General features: G+C 43.0%; 1 protein-coding gene across 1 annotated transcript in view; it reads left to right on the top strand.

Moving 5' to 3' along the window:
• The first annotated feature begins 824 nt into the window (after positions 1-824).
• CFAP299 (cilia and flagella associated protein 299) overlaps positions 825-27,545 on the top strand; it is a 304,213-nt gene continuing 277,492 nt past the window's right edge. The window contains exons 1-2 of the mRNA XM_044429114.1: positions 825-944; positions 12,999-13,129. Coding sequence (XP_044285049.1) covers positions 825-944; positions 12,999-13,129 — 251 coding nt within the window. The remainder of the gene's footprint in view (positions 945-12,998; positions 13,130-27,545) is intronic.

Here is a 27,545-nt window from a genome sequence, read left to right on the forward strand (position 1 = left end):
CATGAAATGGGCATTTGCTGACATTAAACATGTGGGCATCCCAAGCTTTAACACAGCGCTCCTCAACAGGTCTACAGCTAATGATTCACAGTGTAATCCTGCGTCTCATCTATTTCTAATCAGAAGTGGTCCCATGCAGTTCATTGGACATTAGTCCCAGGTAAGTGAATGCACGACTGCAGCCTAGATGGATCACCGTGTACGAATCCGCTTTCTGCACGCCGCAGCCATCTTCAGTGCAGCCCCGCAATTCATTTTCCTCTCGCGAGCTTAAGTCCTGCTCTAAAGCAAGAATCCGGTAATACCGTAAAGCCTCGCCTATTTACTGCGCCGGCCTAAATCTGCGGGGACCCAAGTCCCTTGCTCAAAAGTGCGCAACCCGCTGCGATGCAGCTCACTGAGAAGTCAAACTCAGCTGAATGCAGTGGGACTTCCAGGGGACTGTGCAGGAGGGGGCAGGCTTACCTGCGAGCAAGCCCCACGGAACAACCCTACTTCTGAGTAGACCTGCCTAAAATCACGCCCGCGAGCGCGCCACGCCGAGGAAACTCTTCCCTCCAGGGGCCTCGATCAGATAAGCCGCCGAGCGATTGGACACTAGGAAGGCACGTGACAAGAAAGGGGTGGGGCAGCTTCAGGGTCTGGGCGGAGCTAAGGGGTGGGTGTTTCTGCGCTATTGGTTGCCTCTTTGGCAGGCGGGGCTAACTCGTCGATGCGGCCACGCTATTGGCTGCTTGGGGGAGGGGGGCGGTGTTCCGCAGCGCGTGAAGCAGGGCGGACGGTTGCTAGGGACGCCGGGGCCCTGAAGCGGCCCGAGGAAGCCAATGGCGGGCCTGGAGGGCGACGACGCCGGAGCGGTCTTGGATCACGTCGTCACCCAGTTTAACACCTATGAGGATTACCTGGATTCGCAGATCACTACGCAGGACCTGTTTTACTTGGAGGTGAGCGGTCTTTAATTCACGCTCCTTCGAGCATTGAGGTCCTCTGAGCACGTGCAGAGTACAATATTTCCCTTCCCCCCTCTAGCTCGCTATTGTCCATAACCGCAGCCCTCAACAGCAGTCTCTGTTTATCAGAGGTTATCTACGTACTACTGTCACCGAAGCCCCGTCTCCCACCCGATGAAGCTTTCCAGGTAAATCTTTAAAATGTGAGAATGCGACAAACACGTGTAGCATACAGGTGCACTTGTCAGGGACCTGTGATGAGTTGGCTGCTGCAGTTGCCAGTTCTCACTGTCTTGGAAATACATAGTGTATCTAATGGATTTCCCCCTTGCAAGCAAGCATGCTCACAGGTGAGACATGTGGCAACCCCACTTGTAAGTGGCAAAGTGCAAAGCGGACCTGTGGTGGGTTCTTGCCTAGCCTTGCCCTTGAATGGGGGGGTTATGATGTGAGACCCATTCCTTGCTGGCATGAGTGGCATGCCAGCCGTAGGCACATGTCCACTGTCTCCAATCTAGTGTCTTCCTGTTGTGTTGCAACTAGAATTCCCATCTTATGACAGCCATATCCAACATGCCTGGAGTGCACCATGTTGGGAAAGGGTGACATACGTGGGAAAGCATAGAATCATAGTATCATAGAATAGCAGAAGGCCTACACGGAAAAAGAAGAGGGCCGTAGTTTAGTAACATGGGAAGTTCAAGCCCCTGGCATCCCCAGGTAGGGTTTGGAAAAGCACCAGTCTGAATCTGCCGAGAGCTGCCAGTCAGTGTCCGCTGCACCAGATGAACCAGGAGTCTGACTCAGTATAAATTTATTTATAGTATTTGTATACTGCCCCATAGCCTAAGGAGACTCTGGGAGCTCACATAACAAACATAGCACAACAACAACGTAAAAAATAAATAAAATGATAACAGTTAAAACCACATAAAATTATGCTAATATAAAGTGCGAACAGGATGGTGAACACTAATATAAGCAACAACAAAACCAGCAACGAAAAACCAAGTAAAAGCATAGTTCTAAAAACAAATGCTAAATAAAAAGGTATTTACTTCCTTTATATAAAGGCAGCTTCCTGTGTTCTTAAGAAAGCCCCATAATGCATGTCTGGGCTGAAGTTGGATCCTGGGTCCTGGACTAAAGTTGGGTCCTGAAAAAGCAGACAGATTGGCCCCGGTCGTGAACTGGTGGAAGAGGGAAAACACAATATAGAAGCTGGGTATTTGGGGGCAGGGAGGCAAATGGGGATAGATTTGCGGGCTTTTCTACTGAGAAGCTCCTGCACCACTAAGAACTGCAGAGATGTGCTTCTTAAGACCACTAAAATGGCAGAAGCCTCTTCTGCTGAAATTGCTGCTGTTGGCAGGTGGTTTGAGGTACAAAATGATGATGGTGGGGATGCTGCCTTCTCTGTGTCTTGACACTGGGGCAGGCTGAGCCTCATAAAGTGATCTGAAGCAAGCACAGATCCGTGGCAGAGGGTGGAAGGGAAGGCTGCCCTTAGGATGTGGTTACTCCCAGCAGGTGCTTCCCCATGGATTAGGAGCAAACCACGCAGCAGGTGCCGGGACTCTCTGTGCCACCCTCCCACATTGGCGATTATAGTCCTTTTGGTTCTGAGCTGAAAAGCATCCGGCACCTTCCTTCCCTCCTCCAAAGGGTGATTTATTTATTTAAAAGGTTTCAGGCGCAATCCTATGCATTGTCTAGACAGGAAGAAAGCTGGAGAATGCTGATACTCTTTTCTGTCTAAACACGCACGGGATTTTTGCCCTTGCCTTTGAGGGAAAACTGGAGGTGGTATACAAAAAGTAAAGCTGCCAAACACAGGAAACCAGGGTATGGATGATCACAGAATCAAAATGAAAAGCGAAAACAGATAACGTCATAGACAAGGGCACATAATAAGGTCCTGCCTTAATTATGGACCAAGGTTAATAAACAAGCCTTCAGGACCAAGTTAGAAGGTCTTTTATTAAAAAAAAAAAAAGATTTAAATGTTTTACAAGGTACCTTTTGGAGACCATAAGAATATTTGAGTTCCAGCTCCTAGATCCTATGATTTTGGAGCTGGTACATACTGACTGCCCCTGAGAGAGCAAAAAAGGGCATGCTTGGGTGGGGAGGGGAGGTGCCCCAGCCCCCTCCCCTCCCCTCCCCTCCCCTCCCCTTATTGGCACTTTATCTGCAAAATAGTTGTCTGCATAAAAAACTGGCTGCAGTTGCAGAGGCTCACATGCTTAGTGGGCATAGCATTGCACCCCAGAACAGTGATTGCTCCTATCTGAAATATAATGAATGGATGAAGATCATGGCCATTTTCATGACGTGGTTCAGTATACAATTATTTTCCCCTTACTTTTAGCCGGATTTTTAAAAGTTGCTTTTCCTAGTATGGATCTACACAAGGCCTGAGGAAAACATTATATGAGACTTGGTCAGCCTAATATTTTCTTTAAAAATCTACATTTTTTAACCACCCAGAGAGCCCTTTGGGCTATTGGGGTGGTATATAAATGCAATGCAATCAATCAATTCTGATTGTCAATATTTAAGCAAATGATTCCAAATAAGCATCAAAATCAACAAACTGCCTATGCAACAAAATGTTCATGCTTAGCTTAAGTGTAATAATTTTAAAATGATAAGATACATAAAGCCAAGCTAAGCTGTCCTCCAAGAAAAACAAGGGGTTGAAATCTTGAAAATTCTCCAGCTTCGGTGGACAACTTGCTGTTCCTGCTGTTACTTTTCTGCAAATGTAACCAAAACAGTATACAAATATATAAAGTTACAAATAAGATACAGTACAAACACACAGCCAGCAGTAATAAAAAATAAGAATAGCACAAACTATCCGCCAAATGCCTGTTGAAATTGATTTTTGAAAGTCCATTTAAAGCAGGAAAATATTTCAAAAATCAATAAAACTAAAATAAAAACTTTTTGGTCCACCGCCATTAATTATCCTGCTGAAATTGGTGTATCCAGGAAGTGTTCACCTCCCAACATTTTAAATTGCATCACATCACTGAAAATGTACAATGCTATAAGATTCATTCATTTAAATGGTATTTTGCTATTTTAATTTTTAATGTACCTAGGTAAGTATTTGAAAAATATTTAAATGCTCAAGAATAAATAGATGGATAGATAGATGATTAAAGTGGCACCTGCCACTAAGCTTATCCTGAATGTGTGCGGTACTGTGACAGGTTAACCTTTCCAGCTGGTCTTCATTCTTCTGTCATTCTTTGAAAAGTCAGACTTTTTCTAGTGAGAGAGAGGATGCAAGCAGCCCTGGGAAAATAGGGGAAGATTACAATGGATGGTGATGTCATGTGGATCTCCCATAATACTTGAGTGAATGAGCCATGCCAACTCCACAGCAAATTCTCACCTGAGTAAACTATCAGACACATCACAAAGCCCTCCCTTGCCATACTGAATGGCCTAACAATTCTTGATTGCTTTTCAATGTCTTTGCCAGAAACCAGGTGCTCACCCTCTTTAGCACACATCTGCCAAAATTAAGAGAGTCATCCACCCCAGAGCAAGTGTGTCCAGAAGAGGGGTTATTAGTCCTCTGCCTTCCTCTACATGGTTAAGGTGAAATTGCCTATTCTGGTTAAACCCATAAAATGCTAACACCGAGAAGCATTATTTGCAGAGGCAAAATCTAATTTTTGTTCCAGTATTGTTTAATCATCCAGGTTTCCATTGTCTCCTCTTTCTTTTTCTGACCGCACATCTTAGTCTAGGCACTGCCTTTCATAAATCTCTTTCTGTTTCCTCATTCGCTTTTCTGTGACTTTTTTCTTTAATATGCAATGCTGAGGCTCCTGTCGTTTGACAATGAGCATCCAAGGGCAAATATGCAGTGCAAGAATTTCCAAGAGATATTTAAGGAGATGGCTGAGAATGTAGAGGAAAGTCGGGGCAGGCTGGATACTAGAGCAAAGAGGAGATGAGTCATAAGAGTGACAGGATATGTGACAACCGAAATCAGGTGTGAGGATGTACAAGGGATAGGGTTAGAATTAGATATATTAAATATAATTAGCTGCTCCAGTGGAGCAGTGAATTAAGAGCTCACTGCAAAAACAATCTTTCTGCATAGTTCTTTATAAAGAGGAATTTGAGCTCGGCTCTTGAGATTAAGCACCAGAGAACAAAGTTGGAAAGCAAATGCTCATCTTGTGGATCGAATATACTTCCACATCCTTTTTTGCCATAACAGCACTTGAAAGAGTAGGCCTTCAAAATGTTGCTTCACTGTTGTTATGTGCCATCAAGTCATCTCTGACTTACGGTGACCCTATGAATGAAAGCCCTCCTGTCCATTGTCCTGTCCACAACAGCCCTGCTCAGCTCAAGGCTGTTGCTTTCTTTATGAGTCAGGTCATCTCATCATTTTGGTCTTTTTCTTCTGCCTTCAACTTTCTGTAGCATTATTCTCATGACGTGCCCAAAATATTCAGTTTTGCTCTCAGCGAAACTTGCTTGATTTGATCTGGAACCCACTTGTTCATCTTTCTGTTGGCTCAGGATATTTGCAATTTTTTCTTTAGCACCGTGTTTCTAATGCATCAATTTTCTTCCTGTCAGCTTTCTTCACTTTCCAGCTTTCTCACCTATGCATGGTGATCAGGACTACAGTAGTGCAGATGATCTTAGTCTTGGTCTCCAATGAAACATACATTTGAGGTTCATTTCTAGTTTCTTCCAAGTCTCAGTTGTCTTCTAATTTCTTGGCTGTAGCCCTTCTTCAAATTGATGATTGAGCAAAGGTATGCAAAATCTTTCACAATTTCATTGCTGACAGTAAAGTGGTGGAATTCTTCTGCAATCATGATTTTTGTTTTAATTTTTAGCTGCAGTTCTGTTTTTTTACTTTCTTCTTTTACTTTTGCCAGGAAGTGCTTCAATTCATTACTGCTTTCTGCCGTTAACATAGTATTATCCTCATAACAAATAGCAGTTTCATCTTTTGCTAATTCTCATTCCTTCCTCTAATCTTAATCCATCTTTCCTTATATGAATTGAACAGATTGGGAGATAAAATATGCCTTTGTCTGATGCCTTTGCAGATAGGAAACCATTTTGTTTCTCCGTATTCTGTCCATAGTCCAGGTTATGCATATGTTATCAGTGTATTTTAAGAACCAGATAGAAGGAAGCAGCTTTGTGGCAGCATCCATGCATCAGAGATAATGCATGAAATAAGATCATAATGCACCACATTATGTGGACCAGGTGTACTTTCTAAAGTGGGTTACAAAGTACCTGCCAAAACACACATTTCTACCTTGCCCATTGAGCATGATACAATTGGAATTGTGGGTAAATTAATGGGTACTGTCAATTCAATGTAAATTTGGGGGCGTTCTGCAACCTCTCACTCTTCTATAATATGTTTGGATATGGAGTGCCTTTAACTTTCTTAAACTTCCCTCTCTTTCTCTTAGTAGGTAATGCTGCCACCAGGAATTTGATTCCAGTCTTTCTAATGGACTTCTTGCACAGGATTGTGCCCAAGCTATAAGGCTCCTTCATTGGACTATGTGGTCCTGAGGATGAGACACTGATATTCAAACAGCCCATGACACTGGGTTAACAATAAACAAAATGAAACTTTATTTGCACAAGAAGTGTATTGGTTTCAAGACGTTCTGTAACTTATTTTCTTAGTAAAAAAAAAAAACCCAAACCCCAGTGTATGTTAATAACTTCTGAGGTACCACATTCTTTCTCTGCACAGATACTTCTCATTCTCAAACTCTCCTTTCTCTCCTGAATGCACTTTGACCAGCCTTTATTCTATTTATTTCTATTTAATCTTTCCCTTTTACACTCATGTTTCCGTCAGCTTCTGTCTCTCACACACTTATAATTCCTGACAGTGTTAGGTTTTGACTCTCCCTTGTTGCTCATATGCCCTCCAATTATCTTCTTCCTTCCCTTCCCTTTTGAATCTTAAATGCTTTTCACAGCACTCTATGAGATTCTAATGAGAAGGCTGCCTCTTCAATTCTGTAGACTGCTGACTGGCCACAAATGACTGACTGACTACTGCTGATAGACCTATAGCATCTCTATGCAATTCTCTCTTCTTGCACACTTCCAGGCCCTGCCCTCACACTCTCAGTCACCGACCAATCACCGCGCTCATTCCCTTCTTTTACCCTCCTTACTCTTCTGAAACTTACCAGCATTTAAAGGTACACGCTCAACACTTTAAATCATTACATTCTATCATTGGGATAACATACAGCATTGTTTTAAGAACCACATGAAGGTAAATGAAAAAGGTATATAAAGAAAGGAAAAACAGTGAATAGTTAGGATGAAAAGAAGGCAGTATTTGTGATGGGGTAGGAGAAAGCCAAATTAGAGGCATGAAAATATAAGGTATTTGCTATTAAGTTGTATGGGAAAATATTTCAACTGAACATTTCAGTGCAGGTCCTAGGTAATTTACTAGCGGAAAGAAGCAATGCTACATTGTTTTGGATAGTTACGTTGAGTTGTAGAGTTTTTGAAAAAAATGGTGTGGGCAGACCAGCAGAACTGGTGCGGAGTGGAATCTGAATATAAAGGGCCTCTCGGGTGAATCAGGATGTGGACATGTATGTAAGTTTTGGATTTAAAGCAATGGTCCTCAACTTTTTCCGGGTGCCACCCCCTTTCCTCTTGGATGACAATCCTACTAGCATTCCACCTCTTTCTTTGTATTAGGTCTATTGTGTTACTGCAAATTTTAAGCAACCAAACACTGCCTCCCTGCATATTTTCACTGCCCCCAGGAGGGTGGTACCATCCACTTTGGGAATCACTGGATCAAGATGTCGATGACCCATTTATATGGACACTGCTGACACAGTATTGCCCAAAATAGGGAAACTGATCCGTTCGAGCTGTGGTGCTGGCAGAGGCTTCTGTGCATTCTGTGGACAGTGGGGGTGATGGGCAAGCAGGTGCTAGAGCATATTAAACCAGATGGGTCCCTGGTAGGCAAGATAACAAAGCTGATACTCAGATATTTTGACCACGTTATGCAATCAAGCTCATTAGAAAAAGATAAATGCTTGGAATGCGTGGTGGCAGGAGAAAACCGGGTTGCCAAAGAGCAAGGTGGTTAGACTCCTCCAAAGAGGATGTGGGTCAGAGCATAGATCAGCTGAAAGAGGTGGCGCAGGACCAGAAAGTGTGGCGAGATTTGGCCCATAGGATCACTTACAGTTGGACATGTCTGAACAGCTGAACAACAGCAACAAGCAGGAGCAGTGCCCCCCCGGATTACCTAACTGAGGAATGAGCTAAGTTGCTCATGATTTGAGTGACGCTATTGTAGTCTGTACATTCCCATTTCCTTACTAATTACATAAACGTGTTTTGTGTGTATGTGTATGCAAGGTAGCATTTGGAATGCTTAGAACCTTAAAGGACTTCATCGTGCTGGGTTTCATAAATAACTTGAAATCACCTCTGTGACTTTGAGTCTTGTTTCCAGCAGGGAGCCATCAAATTCCAAATTGCTCCTGCAATCAAGTCAAATGTGCAGTATTTTGGCTGAGCTGTGATGAGTACATAAGGCTGGGAAATGAGATGGAAAATGAAATGGGCGTCTACATTTCCACTGAAGTTCCTCGGGCCTGCATGAAAAAGACAATGCTTCAGGTCTCATCCTTCTTTCCAATGCCTCGCTGATATAGTTAATGAACTCCTATTGATTGAGACTTTCTCTTTTTTAGGGTTTCTTTCGTGTGGCAAGGGGAAACTTCAGGCTTGTGGAATCTACTGTAAGCCGAGTTTCATCCGCTGGAGCCAAGTGCAAATAATGTCTTAGAAAGAGCGATGGCCATACATTTAAACTTAAGGAACAGGCTACCTCTGAATGCAACTTACTTATTTGTGAATGTTGCAGCTTTGGCACAAATAAAATTGTCTTGATATTTGTTGGAAACCTGGATTACTTTCTGGCTTTCTCACTGCCAGTCCTAATTGCCCCTTATTACTTTTAGGTGGAAAAACTGGACACAGAGCTGTGGTAGTTTTCCTATTTTTTGCCACCCTTGTCCTCAGCCACCAGTCCCCCTTTTTTCTGTTTCTTACCTCTTGACAGGGTCACTGTTGTAACCAGATAAGAAAAGTATTCTGTGGCAGCTGAAACTGGGAGGCAGAATGGAGATTCATAGCATCCTATGGTGCTTTGGATATGGTGCTTTGTAGGGACTGTAGGATTGCTTTCTCTGTTTATTTTTTGCTCCTCTTTCCCCATTCCTTTTCTGGTACATCTTTTAGATTGTAAAGCCAAGGACCGGACTACAATATATTGTTATTTGACTGATCTGTTTGGGTGAAGAGGAGGGCAACTTTCCATTCATGTATTGGTTTTTCATGTAACATTTTCATTCCTTTTGCATGAAAAACTGACAAGCTCTAACATTAGATTAAACGACAAGGGTCCATCTTTATTCAGTAACTAAACTGTGCTTTTTGGCTTTTCTCTTGTGAACTGCAGTAGGATCATCCCTGGAGAGATTCCAGCAGTAATCGGCAAGCATGGGCAGAATCCATTTCCCTTGGTATCTTTTCTCCATGCCTGCGATATCCTGATGGAATCTCTCCCCATGATCATCACTCACAGCCCCACTGTTCAAAGGGAAATCGTCTAAGCGTGAGTGTAGGAAGTGAATTCTCAGTGACATGTTTGCAGCAAGCGCTTTATAGGACCTAAGCAAAATTCTTCCTTGAGATCCCTTTTGCAACTGGGGGAACCATGCAAGAATAGCAGTCGCTACTATGACGGGTGGGTTCCCGCCTGCGAAAGGCGGAACTGCGAAAGGCATGGGCTTTTTCTTCTTGTTTAGCCAGTGACGCAGAGAAGTGGCACATGTAATGCCACAATAATGAGGGGCCCAACCCTTGTACTGATCCCCTATTTTGCATTCAAAGTATAGGTGGTCTGCTTTTTTTACCATTGCTGTCATACTTCACTTTTGAGATGCAAATGGAGCAGAAGTTATCTGGGTTGTTTACACAGTTTCGAGTCATCTTGGCTTCTGAGAGAAAATACCACATAACTGTTCCTTGGAAATGTTAGGAATGACACTTTCACAAGCCACCAGATGTGACTTACTTTATTTATTTATTTAAAGTATTTATATGCTGTCCTGTCTCGAAAGCCTCAGGACGGCTCACATAGATAAAATACAATAAAATATAACATAGATAAAATTCTTGACCCACACTGGCTGCAATAAAAACATACAAGTCATGATATTAAAACTTATTAAAATATTGCTGAAATAAAAAGGTCTTAACCTGGTGCCGAAAAACATATAACAACAGTGCCAGGCAGACCTCTCTGGGGAGCACATTCCATAGACGGGGCGCCATCGCAGAAAAAGCCCTCCTCCGGGTGCTCTGCCTCTTAATATCTTTCACGGAGGGTTCCCGGAGGAGGGCCTCTGCTGTGGATCTCAGGGGGTGGGAGGGCAAATATGGAAGAAGGTGTTTCTTTAGGTATCCAGGTCCCAAGCCATTAAGGGCTTTATAGGTAATGACCAGCACCTTGAATTGAGCCCGGACTTTGATGGGGAGCCAGTGAAGCTGATGGAGGACTGGGGTTATGTGAGAATAACGCCCAGTCCCTGTCAGCAACCTGTCCACTCTGTTTTGCACCATCTGAAGTATCCGGACTGTCTTCAAGGCCAGCCCCACGTAGAACGCATTGCAGAAATCCAATCGGGAAGTAACCAATGCATGTGTCACTGTTGCTAGGCAATCTTCCTCCAGGTAGGGATGCAGCTGATGGATTAGCCGAAGCTGAAGGAAAGCGCTCCTCACCACCACAGTCACTTGAGCTTCCAAAGACAGGTCCAGGTCAAAGAGCACTCCCAAGCTGCGGACCCTGTCCTTTAAAGGGAGTGCAACCCCGTCCAGGGCAAGGCCCAAGTCACCTACCCAGGAGCTCGATCTGCCCACCAGCAGGACTTCCATCTTGTCTGGATTGAGTTTCAGTGTATTGGCCACCTAACTGTATGATGCATAGATCTGACCAAGACTAATGTACTTTGCAATAAAAGAACAATAAATTACAGTTAGGTAATAATCTTTGGTCTCAAACTGAAGATAAATTTATACACTTCCATGTGGTACCATTTTCATTGTTCTCCCGTACTTCGTTGAGAAGTTATGAGGCATCATGATAATCAGACACCTCCCTCCCTTGTAGGCAAATATACTTGCCTGTGTATAAATCTTTATTGTGAAATACCTTGAAAATTTTAGCCAACCAGCACCTTTATCAGCTGTTTTCTAACTCATCTAATCAAAATATGTAAGAATTAGCATATTTTATCTCGGAGGTTGATAATTTCCCAAAATTTGTAGATCAGTGTATTCAGTGTATTGGGTTTCTTTCTTTCTTTCTTTTTAAAGTAAAAAACAGTGATTGCAGAAACCCAAAGTTCTTTTAATGCGAACAGGCCTATACTCTTTCTCGAAACTCTGACTTACCTTCTCTCAGCAACTTGTATGCATAATGTACACACAAATATACCTGATATAAGCAAACTATTAAATGTTAGTGTTTTATTGTTGCTGCTCTTAGGTGCCATTTAGTGATCCATAGTGTTGGAGCTGTGGAACATGGTGTTCTCTGTCCCATGGAATCCCATAGAAAGATCTTCGGCAGTCTCTGCTCCTGCTGCAGTTGTTGCCCCATGTACGAGTATGACTCTTTGAGAGAGGGAAGGGCAGCCATTTCCCAGAATTCCCTTTGATTGCTGTATTGAGATCAAAATACTGTATTATAAATGCGTCACAAGTTATATAGCATGCTGAAATGATGGATAGTTTGTGTTAAATTGGGCTGTTGTTCTCAAAGGTTGCCACTAGGTGGAAATATTATTTCACTTTTGTTTAACTGGTGCTCTTTGAGCACATAATAAAATGCATACCAGAGACCAATCATCGCATTTTGGCCCTACAGCACTCTTCCTGAATTGATGGTCCACAAGCTGTATGAGGCCTGTCAAACTTTAACTTTCATTGCTGCCTTCATTTGCTTCTTCTTCTACTGATACTGTTTTTGATTAATTTGCTTATTGCTTTCTACATACTCATAGCTTTACAGAGTAGCAGAAGCAAAATAAAGGTCTGTGTGGAAAGTATAATCTAATTTTTTCATAGCATCTGGTACCCCAGCTCTGCCTACTGTATTTTCTTTTGATATTGCATACCATACAAATGGGTCGCAGGATTGGGACTCTGACATTCCCCCCCCCCCCCACACACCCCTTGAGCAGCAGGGCTATTTGGAATTAGAGCCAGTTGGCCCCACAACAAAACGGTCCCATAGATGAACATATTCGAAATAAATGGCTTAACTAAAAAGCCCTTAAAAGTGCTGCAGTTTAACATCAGTGTCTTATTATTATGAATACAATTTTCAGACATGCAGATAGGGGAGGAGGTGGTGTTTCAAATTACCTGATCCCAAATCACACAGCTTTATAGGTAAGAACCAGCTCTTTGAATTGGAAACAAACTAGAAGCCAATGCAGTTCTAAATGCTGCATTTTACATTTTATCATCTATAAAATGCATGTCAGATAATCTGGCAGAAGCATTGTGCACTGGCTGTAAGGACTGCCTCAAGTAGAATATGCCCCAGTAACCAAAGCGTAAGGTGATTAAGGCATAGATCACCTTGGCAGATCCACCTTCCTCAGAAAGAGATGCATGATGCACCATCAGAACTGGCAAAGGCACTCTGGCCATCCAGAAGCAGTCCTAGGCTTAGCATCCCTAGCCTTTGTACCCAGTCCTTCAGGCAAATCGCTGCTTCATCCAGAACACTGTGCTGGTCTACTGGACAGCAGGCCGCTCTTGTCTGCACCGAGCTTCAGTTTGTTCGCCCACATCCAGGCATCACATCCTGACAATGATTCAGAACTTCCAGAGTTTCCTTGGTTGCTTCTGAAAATACAGTTGTTTCTTCTGATCCAGTGCTCTGCTATTCTGCTCCTTCAGAATGAAGAAATGGCCCGCCAGCTGGTGGAGCTGGGCTTCCGGGGAAGTGGAGAGGTGCTGAAAAGGGAAGATTTTGTTACGAGGAAACTCGCAGCTGAGGCTTCAAGGTTCTCAGAAAGACACCAGAAAAAGTAAGTGGTGCATTTGTGTGAATGAGAAAGAGACAGCTAAGGAAATTAGGAAAATATCACAAGATTAGGAAAATGGAAGTGAACAATGGTTCCAATTTGAACGCCTAGCCTTTGGGATTGTGTAAATCTGGAGCATGAAAAATGTTAGACATGTAGGAATTGATATCAGATTTGTATCCTTACAAATGATTCACATCTATAACTACCAGCATCAGATGCTTAGGTAAGTAATTCCCAAACAGTCTACTGCCAGAGAGCTGTATATTTCTGTTTGTCAAGGCACACTAAGAGTTTGAGATCTCTGTGAATTAAAATACCCACCCCTGGGAGAGACTGACCATTATATCCCTGCATGATTCATTGCTATGGTCTTGCCTTCTTCCAGTCCGCCTCTTCTGGAACTGGAAAATTCTGTCACATTTCTCCACTGGGTGCAATTGACTTTTCTGATCATTCCCAGTGGAGAAATGTGGCAAAAGAACCCACACACAAGAGTTCATGTTGCATTTATGTATCATGTGCTGCTCTGACCCTGCTTTTTTCCCAGTAAGATAAGTGTTGCATGCAGAAATACAGGGCAGGTACTTCTTTTACACAGGATAAACTTCAGCCTTTTCTAGTGCAAGAATGAAGTGTGTATCTAACTTTAATGCAGAAAAATAGCAGGTATTGTATATTCCGAGACACTGGTTCATGCAATTGGGTTCCCCCACCCCCCAGTCCTGGTTTTATTTATTTATTTATTGCATTCGTATGCCGCTCCATAGCCCGAAGGATGTCAAAGGGGCTCACAGTACAATCGTAATAATACAGATAAAATAGAAAATACAGATGAAATAAATTACAGTAATAACTAAAACCTTAAAACATAATAGAGTAAAAATGCAATATAAAAAACAGGAGGATAAACACAATCTAAACAACAAATCAACAAACAACAAAACAGTAAACCAGCAGCCAGACCAATACTAAATAAAACTTAACTTGGCATTGAAAGCAAGGTAAAGTGGGTGCCAGTCACACCTCCCTTGGAAGGGAACTCTAAAGGTGACGTGTGACGACAGAGAAGGCCTATTTCTCCCTCAGCTCATTTGGTGGGGGGTTCACAAAGGAGCGCTTCCATTGATGACCTGAGTGGTCTGGTAGGGATATATTGAAACAGGTGTTCCTTAGACAGCCTTTGTTTCAGCCTTTATATGTTTGAATCGGGCTCAGGCAATGACAGGCAACCAATGCAGCTGGCAGAGGCCTGGCATAATATGTTCTCTAGGGCCAGTTCTGGTTATTAACCACGCTGCTCTGTTCTGTAATAATTGAAGTGCCTGGACCACCTTCAAAGGCAGCCCCATGAAGAACACATTACAGTAATCCAGGCAAGAGGTTACCAGCACATTGGTAACGGTGGTGAGGCTCTGCTTGTCCAAGTAGGAACATAGCTGGAAAATCAGCTTAAGCTGATAGAAGGTGCTCCTGGCCCTGAGACCACCTGAGAAACAAGTGAGAGCTCAGAGTCCAGGAGCACCCCCAGGTTACACACCTTATCCATTAGGGGAAGCGCAACCCTGTCCAAGATTGGTTGGAAAATTCCCAGTTGGAGAAGTGGACTGCCCACCAACAGAATCTGCATCTTGTCTGGATTGAATTTCCGTTTATTGGCCCAGCTCCCGTCCATTACCGAGAGCCAAAGCTAAGGCACTGGTTCAGGACAGTCACTGCCTTGTCTGGATCGGATGAAAACAAGAGGTAGAGCTGAGTATATCAGCATACCGATGATACTTCAGCCCATACCTCTGGACGACCCCACCCAGCGTTTCATGTAGATGTTCAAGAGCATGGAGCCCTGTAGAACTCCATGGTGCAAATGCCATGGCATGGAGCGACAGTCCCACAGCTCTATCAACTGATGGCGGTCAGCCAGGTAGGATTGGAACCACTGCAAAACAGTGCCTCCAAATCCCAATCTGGCCTGCCCCTCCGGAATACCATGGTTGATGGTATCGAAAGCTGCTAAGATCCAGGACAATCAACAGGGTTGTGCTCCCCTTGTCTCACTCCTGACATAGGTTGTCCCAAGGACGACCAAGGCAGTTTCTGTTCCAAAACCAGGCCTAAAGCCCAATTGAAATGGATCTAGATAATCTGTTTCCTCCAAGAGTGCTTGGAGTTGCCCAGCCACAGCCCACTCAGGAAGGGAATATTGGCAATAGGTCGATAATTTTCACATCCTCTGCATCCAGATGTGGCTTTTAAAGTAATGGTGTAATGACCACCATCTTTAAAGGGGCGGACACCACTCCCTTTCTCACAGAGCCATTCACTGCCTCCTGGATCCAGGGACAAGTCCCCTCCTTTGATCTCTCAATTAGCCAAGATGGGCAGGAGTTGAGCGAACAAGTGGCACTGACATAACCAAGCACCTTGCCCACATCCTCAGGCCACAATAGCTGAAGCTCATCCAGGAAGATTGGACCAGGTGGCACACTAGACACCTCTGCTAACAGCACTGGGATAATTGCAGTGTCCAACTCGAGACAAATCTGAGCGACTTTACCCTCAAAATGTCGCACAGACTTGTCACAGCGGGTCTCTGAGGGTTTGATGGATGATCTTAAAAACAGCAGTAGCTAGTGTGGAAACAGATCTGCTGGAAAGCTGGTAACTAGTTGCCCACCTGAAAGCAAATAGTGTAGAATGTTGTCAGGTGTTGTAATGAATGCAGGTGCTGCTGCTTGTGAGGCATTTCAGAACCCCAGTTCCCGCCATCCTAAAGCAGCATTCTCCATTGCAGTGCTCACTACATACGTTGGACTACAACTTCCATCATTTCCAGGCACTGGTTTGGGGAAGACTGCTATATGGGATCATGCACGATCATTCCTAGCAGTAGCATCCCGAGGCAATTTCAGTGGTTGCAGCCTGTCACACAGAGTAAGGAAACTTGCAAAAGGGCTTTTGGCAGGTGCATCAAAATCCTTAAGATACATGAGCGTTGTCCTCCTTGGCTCCTGTGCGATATTAGCAACAAGGCATTGGTGCCAGCATTTTCGTTTTCTCCTTGGGCTGGGCTGTACAATAGGTTCAGCTGACTGAGACTTGGAAGGGCAGCAATGAAGAAACTAGAAATGATCCACAAATATAAGTATGTTTCACTGACGGCCAAGGCCAAGATCATCCAAACTGTTGCATTCCGCATTATGATGCATAGGTGTGAAAGCTGGGCAGCGAAGAAAGCCAACAGGAAGAACATGGATTCAAAAATGTCAAAACTGAGGTTGTTGTACTTTGAGAATAGCAGGAGAAGGCAAGACTGACTGGAGAAAACAATTGTGCTAGGGAAAGTCAAAGAAGGAAGAAGAAAAGGAAGACCAAATATGAGCTGGGTAGATTCTGTAAAGGAGGTCACAGTCTTGAGTTGACAAGGGCAGAGCAGGGCTGTGAAGGACAGGGCACTTTGGAGGGTACCCATAGGGTTACTCTAAGGTGGAGACGACCTGTGGAGGGTACCCATAGGGTTACTCTAAGGTGGAGATGACCTTTGGAGGGTACCCATAGGGTTACTCTAAGGTGGAGACGACCTTTGGAGGGTACCCATAGGGTTACTCTAAGGTGGAGACGACTTGACAGCACATTGCAGCACCAACCAAGTGCACCAATGGCTTCTTAACTGATTTCGGCACTTGTTGGGCTTCTCCTACCTAACTGCCTGTCCAGCAAATCTATGTTCTCAGCCCTCTGCTGAAGAATTCAGCATGTCTTCTTCCTCTAGTAGAATTCTTTTTTTTTCCTTGCAAGTCTTAGTTTGCTTGGACAGGTGTCAAGCATATGCTGTCACCTCAGCTGTCAGATCCAAAGTGAACTATATGCCAGAGCAAAACATTTCTGCTTTGTTTGCATAATTGGTAAGTGATCTCTGCCTTTTCCATGTTTCTTGGAACATTGCAGGAGGAAGTGCTTAAATCTAGGACTACTAAAGAATTGCTCTTGAATTTTTTTTAACAATTCATGGAATATTTTTGGTGTAAGAATAACTTTTTAAAAAATGGGATTTATGTTCATTAGGTACTTCCTAGACTTCGTCTCCTAATGCTATTTGCTCTGTCTTGTTACTTTGGGTTAACAACCTGCCTTTACTCCTCAGATTCCCTGTTGTTGGAATGGTAGATGCGTAGTTAAAATGCTACTTGATAAAGAGTCTCTAATTCTTCCTGTTTTATTACTGTAATAATAAAACACTTTGAGTCAGTTTCCACTGTTGGCACATTCCGGAAGACTGTGGTTCCTGGATTCTCTAACATGAAATCAATGGCGAGGACTTGCACCTTCCACCACCTGCAGTGACCACGACCAGTGGCTCACCTGCTGGGGATGCTAAGAGTTGTAGTCCAAGAAATCCAGGAGGTTTCAGGTTTGGGAAAGCTGTTTTCATGGATAATACGTTCACATGGGGGACAATATCTCTCCCAACAAGGGAGAGAATTTATCTCTGCTTGGGGTGACTCAGTCTGAGCAAAATCGCTATGCGAGTGCAGCCCTTTGGTATTTCAGTCAAACAGGCTGCAAAGACTGTGCAGAGAACTTCATACAGGGCCTAAGCTTAGGGGCACATATTCACCATATATGGATTTCCTATAACAGAGCCAAAATAACCTAATATTTGCTTGCAGGTCTCTAGTTAAAAAAAAATCACAGGGGAGACTTCTCTCTCTCTCGCTCACTCTCCCCACCCTGTCACAGAAATGGGAGGCAATTCTTCTTCGCACTTGCCTAGTTTTCCTAATCCTAGTTAATCCTGATACTTTTGTTGGAATTACTGATAAAAAACCAATTAAGGTTTATTTGGGAATTTTCTCAAGACATAGTGTATTGTATTGGTTAATAAAAACATTGTTTAAAAGTTGTAGCCTGCACTATTTCTCCCAATCTTTGTGGCAAGTAAAAGAAAAGAAAATGCTTTCAGCATTACTTTCTGAAAATAACTTACAGTATTGTTTTTGACAACATTTAATCTTTCAAATGTACATCATCATCATCATCATCATCATCATCATTATTATTATAACATTTCTATGCTGCCCCTTGCCGAAACCTCGGGGCGGCTTACAACACAATAAAATACATTGAAATACAATAGAACATAATAAATTACCATTAAATACAAAAATACAAAAAATACACTGAGTTACAAACATAATAATATAAAATTAAAATTATCAGTATAAAATAAGTAAATAAATAACATAGGAGGAGAAAAGAGAAGGAAGAAGAAGTTGCCCTGGCCAGATCATATGTTTTAACAATTAAAATGATGTTTAAATAAAAAGGCCTTTACCTGGCGCCGAAAAACCAGTAACGACGGTGCCAGGCGGACCTCTTTGGGGAGTGAATTCCATAGGTTGGGCGCCACCGCAGAGAAAGCCCTCCTCTACATATTTTTCATATCTTTCAAATGTACATATTATCTGTTGACTAAAGCACATTTGCACACACTTTAGAAATTACTCATTTTACTTTTTCAAATGTACATAGGTAGTCAGATGGTATTTTGATTTGTTTTACACAATGTATCACAAGTTCAGAAATGTATAGATTTTCTACAGCAAATTGTATATGGACATTTGTTCAGTCACAGGAGGTGTGCACTGCATAATCCTGCATTAAAATGTAAACCCAGCTAGTAGTGGAATGTTGCAATCTCTCTATCCCTCATGAAATAGGAGTTTGTCTTCTATCCCTCTGCCTAGGCTCTTGGTTATCAAATCTCTTCTCTTGAAGATGTTTTCTGGCTCTGTCTTATTTCCTATAACGTATTTCCTTGTGGATGGAAATACTGTTGGACGGGGTTCGATGGCATGTTGCAGGAAATATTCAGAATTTGAATGCTGCCTTTCTGTACCGTATTGATCTGTGTGGTTCTGTTCAGGGACAGAAAGATGACTGGAGGCCCCGATGCCTCAAGGGCAGAGCAGTAGCAGGAAAAAGTGAATGGTGGAAACAGGTGGGCCTTAGTATAGGTACATGCTCGGTGTAGAATATTTTTGTGTGACAGAAGTTAATCTTACATTTTGTTTGGGTAGGTAAATATGGAAAAACACATTAGAGCTTGTTGGTTCTTCTTATGAATCAGCTGCTTATGTCAACATTCTTGCATCTTTCTACATGCCTGGAGAACACCTGGATATTTGTGTTGCAGCATTCAGAACCATGGGTATCTCTGCATTTGCCAAGTCGCTTTGCATAGGAAGGCTTGTTCTAATGGCAAAGATGTGGACAACCTTTTCTGATTCAGCTGGTGACTGATCTTGTGCCAGTGTGTTGCCCAGGAGAGGATTATTCCAGAGCTTCCAATAAAACTTTGTATTTGTGTAAGTGGCTGTAGAACAGGTAATTTGAGCTGCTACAATGCGGCGCTGTAGTAAATTGACCATACCTACACCCCAGTAGCTCACACTAAGCTACAAATTTCCACCAAGCCCCTGTAATCATCTTTTTGCTTTTCTCTCTTTTCCTTTTCTCTTCCCATTCTGTACAGCCAGAAGCCTCCACCACATTTCTGGCTGGGAAGAAAGAGATCCAGATTAGAAATAATTGCTTCTAGTAGTTTTTCGGCCTTGACATGTCTTTGTGTGTGTGTGTGTTTTTTTTTAAACCTAAGCATGGACAATCATTAATTGGACCAGGAATGTGAAGATCACTCAGATTTTGGTGAGTCTTGGTTTCCCAGAGTTGTAGTGCCACCTCCCCTGAATCCTATCGGAACTGTAGATCCAGAACCTCAGGGCCATTGTATATGTTACATTGTGGAAATGATGTGTTTTCATTTTGGGCTCGTGTGATAAAGAGCTTGGCCAATCCAGACATATATGTCTCTATATACATTTTTGAAATGCTGTGTAAGGGTTAAGCTTTTAGGTGTACATATAACATGGTTTAGCACATGCAGTGCCATATCAGTTTGGCACTAGCTCAATTTGACTTTTGTTTTCTCCACGTGCATCTGAACCTGTGAAGCCGCTATTAGTTTGCCATCTGTCCACAGGACAAAGTAGGTTTGGAGGTAGAGCTACAAATAGCTGGAAAAAACAACATGAAGAACAGATTTAAGCTTCACCTGCCTTTCCAAAAGAGCCGTTGGAGCGCCCAAAAATAATGGTTTGTTGTCTCCTGGCTGGCTTTGGCATGAACATGACTCAGCCCAATTGTCTATCTGCTTCCCACACACTGCCACCTGCTAGAAAACACCCTTCCGCTTCATGCAGCCTGTTGGTGAAAGATGCCAATTCAAGTTGATCAGTACAAACATGCTAAACTGAACATCCCAAACAACATTTATGAAGCAGACTGCACAAAACATATATCTGGTTCTATTAAGGCAATTTGGGTTGGATCCAGACTGTGATAACCACAGTTAAACTTCAGTTGAAATCAGGGGGACAAATAAAATCCATGTGACCAAAGTGTGACTTCATCAGGATCTAGCCCTTTAAATTTATCCACCACCTAAGATGGTATTACTGTTAGCAGTTGCCAGACTTTGACAGCTTTGCAAATACGTTAATACTTGTTACTACTCATAATATGTTTCTCAGTGTGCCACCCCATTGATGTGTGTCCATACTAGTTGTTTGCAATACCCTGCTATCCTGAAAGGGGGGGGGGATCAGTTCTCCTGTCTTGAGACATTTCTGACTTTCCTCAGGTAACAAGTGGCTCAGTTGAAACGTACAACACTAGTAAAGAAGTGAGTGGAGTCAAGGTACAAAATGCAGCTGCTAAGCTAAGTGGTTCACAGTATCAGAATCTTACCTTCCAATTCCAAATGATCTGCACCAACTGTTAGGGGTTTTCCAGGCTCCATTCAAAGTGTTGAATTTAACCCAAATGGCTTGGGATGCGGCTATCAGAAGGACTGCCTATTTTGCCACAAATCTATTTAGTTGCCAAGACTGAGGCACCCTCATTTACGGAGTCCCGTTTCTCAAGCATTTGGGAGAAGGCTTTCTCCTGCATTGCCTGCCAACTCTAGAATGCTTTTCCCTGTGTTCAGGAAGGTAGTCAAGACACATTTTTGAGCTTGGCTTTTAAAATTGTTATGAGTATTACCATTGTCTTAAAATGTTACTATATTTTTTTTGAATGTGTTTTTAATGTTCTGAAATAGAAAGAAAGAATGATGGATCTGTTGGGCTTTGGAAGCCTACTCAATCATCAAGCTCATTGGATTAATTTGGGGCAACCTCATGCTTCTTTCAGCTTCATCTGCCTTGCAGGGTTCTTATGAGAGTAAAAGTTAGGTAGCCTGCAATCTTGTACGGAATCCTGAGCTCATTAGAAGAAGGGTGGGACACAACTATGATCAAATCATAATAAGAATTTAGAAAAATAATTGCTGCTGGCACTATGCTTATATGTTGCATGATATTCTCTGCGCAAATGTGTGCTTAATTTAAAGGCACAATAATGTAATAAGAAAGGAACTGGATATATCTTTACATTAGGTCAAAGTCAAGTCTTTGAATTTCATCTTCCATATGAAAAGTATTTGAATTTAGCTTCCAGTGAGGAAACATGAGGGGAGGGGAAAGGGATGTATCTTTTCTAAACATTGCTTTTGGTTTTGGCATCATAAATTCACCCGCCAAAATATAATGGAAAGAATTAAACACTGGGATCCAACATTTATTTTCATTCTAAATGTTTCCATGTATTTCAGTGGCTGGAACCGCAGGAAATGCCAAGCCCTCAGGCAGTAATGTACACAGTAGAGAATGGGACATCTTTCAAGTGATTAGCTTCATGTGAGGGAAACTTTGCATCCTTGTGTCTGTGTGTGGCTTCCAGGCTTTTCCCTGATGATCCATAAGTGAGGATTAATTATCCTACAGTCTATGCAGCATTAGACTCTAAGCCCTTTGAACAGCTTTTTACTTCGAATCCCGCTGGAACTGGAGCACTATATGCAGCACCTGTGGTTGTGCTGCTTCATTTTCTAGAACTATGTGTGTTTTGTATCCCCACAGGGCAGCTGTGCATGGGTGGAATCTGGTATTTCACATTTGGGGTTATTTGGGTTATTCGTTACTTTTTCAAAAAGACTGTCTCTGGAGTTAGAAGCGAAGCACCTGCTTGAATAATCATGCAGTGCTTTCAACAGGTGGTGAACACCCTGCAGTCTCGGGCTCAATCTGTCAGTTTGGTCATGTGAATTGTTCTTCCTCTAGGGTAGAAAAGAATAAAAATGTTAGGAGTCATTGACTGGGTTTGGAAAACATGGCACAGCTCATCATGGGCTGTTTAACCCACAATAATGGGCATCACATAGCATATGCAAACCTGGTGAATGTGGGTTATGCCGGGGTTAAGCAAGCCTGGCAAAACCCACACTTACCACATTTGCACGGCACTCTATGAGTGGGTGTGATATATTGAGAATAGGAGCCACACGCTCCCCACAGTTTTAACCAGTGTTGCATGTGCAGTCCCACTATGAGCTATTTGTTCAGTTTGTAGCACAAGCCTTTAGAGGAAGCAGTGGTCTTTGGGGAGTCTGTGCACATGACCTTGAAATCATTCAGAGAGCCAGTTCTGGCTATGAAGGAAGCTATATAAAAGCTTGTATAAATAAATCTTTCAAACTCTTTGTGCCATTAGTGTGCAGGTGCAAAACTTACTGCAAGAGCTAACAACATAAGTGGGCCATTTTTAACTGGAATTTGTATTCTGACTTCAAGCCTTTGACATTCAAATTATAAGCAGTAAGAATTCTTAGTATCACTGCTGGACAAAGCCTTCTACTTCCCAGGAATTCTGGCCTCAGGTTTTTGAGGGCCTGTAGGCAAGGCACCAGCAGTGACTCTTCTCGCTCCATGAGGCTTCCTTCTCACTTCCACAGTCACCAGCTGCTATTGCTCTTCAGCCTGTCCCTCTTCATTGCTACCATGTATTTGCTCGACAGGAGTGACCTAGTGACCAAGGCAGCAGTGGCATCTTAGAAGCCTCCTCCTCCTCCTCCTCCTCCACCACCACCATCTTGTGGAACAGAGCCAGAAGCAGGTAAATGAACAGGCTGCAATGATCAAGAGGAGGTGCATTTCTAGGGGGCCCCTGTGAATGGCCTGGATGTGGGCCCGTAGAAGTGCCCAGCCATGCCTGCTCTTGACGCCAGCTCTCCTTCTCACAGTCTGGCCCTGGGATGTCGCTGCTGGTGGGTTTAGCTGAACTGGCAAAGCTATAAAGGTGTGGTCAGTAGGCAGAAGCCCGGCTTTGTTGATCTTCCAAGCCTTGCTCTGGCTGCTTCTTAAATGCTAGTCTTTCTGGCTCTGCATTATCTGCTTGCTTTTCTCCCAGTCTGCCAGCTTTCGGTCCACTTCCTTGCCCAGGGGTAACCCTAACACTGACTGCTTTCTGTGAACCCCATTCGCAGGCACTGTTCTGCAAATGGGTATTATCTCCAGGCTGCCTGACGTCTTCTCAGTCCCAGTTTTGTTTCCATTTCTTTTGGCAAGCACTACTTGAATTGAATATCCAAGGGAATGATAGTATGGATTATTTTTCTGCCTTAGAGACATGTGGGTGAATACAGGGACATTGTATAGATTCACTAGAGAAATCTTTTCATCTTGCTTAATTGGTAGAAATATCAACATCTTTCATATTTTGCTGCTTGTTATTGTTGTTTTTTTACAATATTGCATTGATATCCTACCTTTTTTTCCTCCTTCGGGGACCCAAGGTGGCTTACATAGCTCCATGTTATCCTCGCAACAGGCCTGTGAAGCAGGTTGGGCTGAGAGTGAGTGACTGACCCAAAGTCACCCAGTGAGCTCCAGGACTGAGTGAGGACTAGTCCCAGATTTGTGGGGTTCCCAGTCCAACACTCTAACGACCACACTGGCTCTCTTTTTATTGAAGGTATGTCTGTACATTTGCAATGGTGATTTGGGAAGAGACTGTGATCTAGTGCCTTGTTCTTAAGTTGGAAAAGAAAGAAAGAAAGAAGCCAACAGGGAAATCTGAATAGTTTGCCATTGACGTTGAGTCCCAAGATGCTTTTTTTCAATTTATAGTGCACACACACAAAAGCCCTTCCCTTTAAATAACACGTAGAGGCCAGGAACTCTTTTTGATGACTCCAAACGTTCTTGTCCTTAACGTGTTTACTTTAATACAATATTAAGTCAGTTTTTGAAAGGCTCCAGGTGTGTTTGGGTAGCTTTTCACTCGGTGCAAGTGAATTTGTTACATTAACAGAAATGTTTTTGCACCTGGAAGTGGGCAGTGATAATCAACATTCTTAGCTTTTAAGAATAAATTGCTTCTGTTCCCTTTTGCCTCTGCTTTTAAGTTTCAGAATGGTTTGGTGTAAATGCCTTGCAAATAAAAGAAATTTGATGAGACTGGTATAGCAAAACATTTCCCTTTTGTAAAGAACCATTTGGGTTTGGAAGTTGTTACTGTGTTGCAGCACATTTAATGCAAGTTAAGCCAGTGTTCAGAAAGAAAATGCTCCTTGTATTTGATTGTATATAGAATATTGTAAATCGTGTAACTGTCTTTGAACATATGGAAGAATGAATGATTAAAATTGAAATAATACATCTCATCACTGACACGGGATAAGATATGATTTTCAGCAACACAGACCTTGGAAAACTGTAGAGCGACATGTGGTCTTGTGATTCGCAAGTGAAAAAGCTATCGTATTTTGGCAGAAGCACAACACGGGAGTTGCTTTGACTTCTCTCATTTCTCTGTGACCTACCCCATTTACCTGGTATTGGTGATCCCAGACCCAGCTGTGTCACCAGTTCTCAGTGCTGGTCACTGGAGACTTCAAGGCTGGATTACTGCAGTGCCTTCTGTGTGGGGCTACCTCTAAGGTTGGTTGCTGGTCCAGAAGCTCAAGCTAATGCGAAATGCAGCAATTTAGCTCTTGTCAGGAGCTGACCTTTTTCAGAAGGCAACTACTTTGCTGAGGGAACTGCACTGGCTGCCATTGGCTACTGGCCCAAGGTTTAAGGCTGTGGAACTAGTGTAACAGCCCTAACGTGTGACCAGGATGCTTGGGGGACAGTATTCTCTCTTACCAGCATACCTGGTCACTGAGGCTATCACATGGCATGCCAGAGAAGAGTCTTCTCTGTGGTGGCTCCATTTCTGTGGAACTTCCTTCCACTGGAGGTCAGGGAGCTTCCAGCACCTCTGGAAAGCATCTTTATTTCAGGAAGCCACCATTGGTTGACTAGCCAATGTTCTTATTGACATTCTGTTTTTATTGATACTGGATTTTTAATACTGTATTCTATTCTCTTTACCCTTTTCTGCCTTTTTATTGCTAGTGCTTTCATAATCAGACTAGATGTAAAACAGTATATAAATATTCTGACTAAATAATATACAATAAATATGTTCATCCTTCCTCAAGCTGTTATGAGATCACTTGCACAGATCTGAAGTGAATTTGTGGTGTTATTTAAAGACCATCTCCTTTGCTGCTGTTTCTTCTTTTGCTCGAGGTGCAGCCAAAGTTTTTAAAAATGTTTGGCTGATTCATTCTGTAGAATAGTAAATTTTTCCACTAGCGTTTTTTTTTTTTTTTTTAGCCACAATGAAATTAGGCGGTTAAGGAGAACCTCTTGTCTTATATATCTTTGGGTTTTCATTGCTTTTAACTTTCCAAAAAGGGAAAGGGATTGTATTTACTGGTCCTCCCCATTACAACCTCTCCATTGCAAGAAGTTGTTTTTCGTTGATGATACTCTCCAAACTGCTGCGTGTCTTGATGGTGCTCTGTAAAAATAAGATTAATGACACCTGGAAAAAATCAGCACAGGAGGTATGAGCAGGGATGCTAGTCATGTTCACTGCCTGTTGTTGGCACAGTTTCATGGTCCTCCACGATTGTTCATTCAATATCTTATGGCAGTTTTTGTCCCAGTGCCTTGGACCACCAGTGTGGTGTAGTTGGTGTGTTAGCACTGCGGCCATCAGGTTCGAATCCCCACGCAGCTGCAACATTCTCTTGATGACCTTGGGCCAGTCGTCATCTCTGAGCTTAGCCTACTGGTTGTGAGAATTAAGTGGTGAAAGAAGGAAACTGTGGCTATTGTTTTAAGCTTCTGAGATATAGATAAATAATGTGTGATGTCATGCAGTGATAACTGTGGGAATGGCACCACTCTGAGCGAGGAGCATCCAGTCTGTTCGCCCAGCATGTGTGCTCTGCCCTTCCTGCTTTGGTGCATTTACGTGCACGAAACGGCCGGACTTTGTGTCCTGGTGGGGATATTACGTCAGTATACTTGGCCTATCCAGAAGGTGCAAGGGGAGAGTCCTGTAGGTCATGCGATGGCAACCGTGCACCTGTTACACGGAGAGCATAATCCTTCCATTCTTTTTACTGCACGCTGTGCTGGTGCTGAAATCTCACTGCACATAAATCAGGGTAGCTGTGCCAGTGCCAAGGTTTATAGTTTGAGTGGAAGCAAAGACCAAGCTTGCGTCTGCTGTCCAGCAGAATGACTTTATACATGTTCTGTGTGTCATAGCGCCATTTGGCTCGTGCATATTCCTGATTCAGCCTGAATTACTGGAAGTAATCTGCAGACTCTCTCCAAGGCAGGTACGCTTAACTACAGAGTTGCCTGCTCCAATGAAGCTTTTCATCTCTGTTCAAAAGCACCCGCAATGGTTGAGGCTAACCTAAATATGAAAACACCATAGCCATGTTGGCTCGGAATGATGGAAGTTGCATTCCGACACACCTAGAGGGCCCCAGGTTGGGGAAGGATGGGTTAGCACGTTTCTTCCCATTGCTCACTGTGACCCGCTCGTTCCACACAAGACAGCACAATCCTTTCTTAATCATAGAAGCGGCCAGTTAGTAGTGTCAGAGCAGTGCTTTCTTTGTGCTTAAAATAATTTGGCTCTATGGAAGCTGAGCTCTGCAGTGTGTGTGCATTACACGGATGAAGTGCCTCTATAAACAGATCTTTGCACAGCATTCTATTTTTCATAAGTATGAGGAGAGACAAGCAGGGTAGTTCATAGTAAAACTCTCCAACGCCTCCCTCTGTCATGCTCTTCCTTCCAGCTCACAAATATTAACTGAGACCTGCTTAGCATGATGGACCATGTTAGCTCACCCTTCTCTTTTTGCCAGTTACTACACAGATGTCCTGTGAAAACCCACAAGCAATATCTTCCCCATATATTACCAATATTATGCTGTCTCTGAAGAGGTGCTATATTTGGGATTTATAGCTATTCCCTCTATAATTGTACGATGGTTTTGTCTGCACGTTTTGCACGCTGATAAGGACTAGAAATTGGTTTTATTTTAAAGGAAACTCAGATTCTCACAGTGCTAAATTCTGTATCAAATGTCGGGACCAAATGTCATGGCTCTGTATCCTGTGGT

This window comes from Varanus komodoensis, unplaced genomic scaffold (genome assembly GCF_004798865.1).
Source record: "Varanus komodoensis strain SLA01 unplaced genomic scaffold, ASM479886v1 scaffold2, whole genome shotgun sequence".
Lineage (NCBI taxonomy): Eukaryota > Metazoa > Chordata > Lepidosauria > Squamata > Varanidae > Varanus > Varanus komodoensis.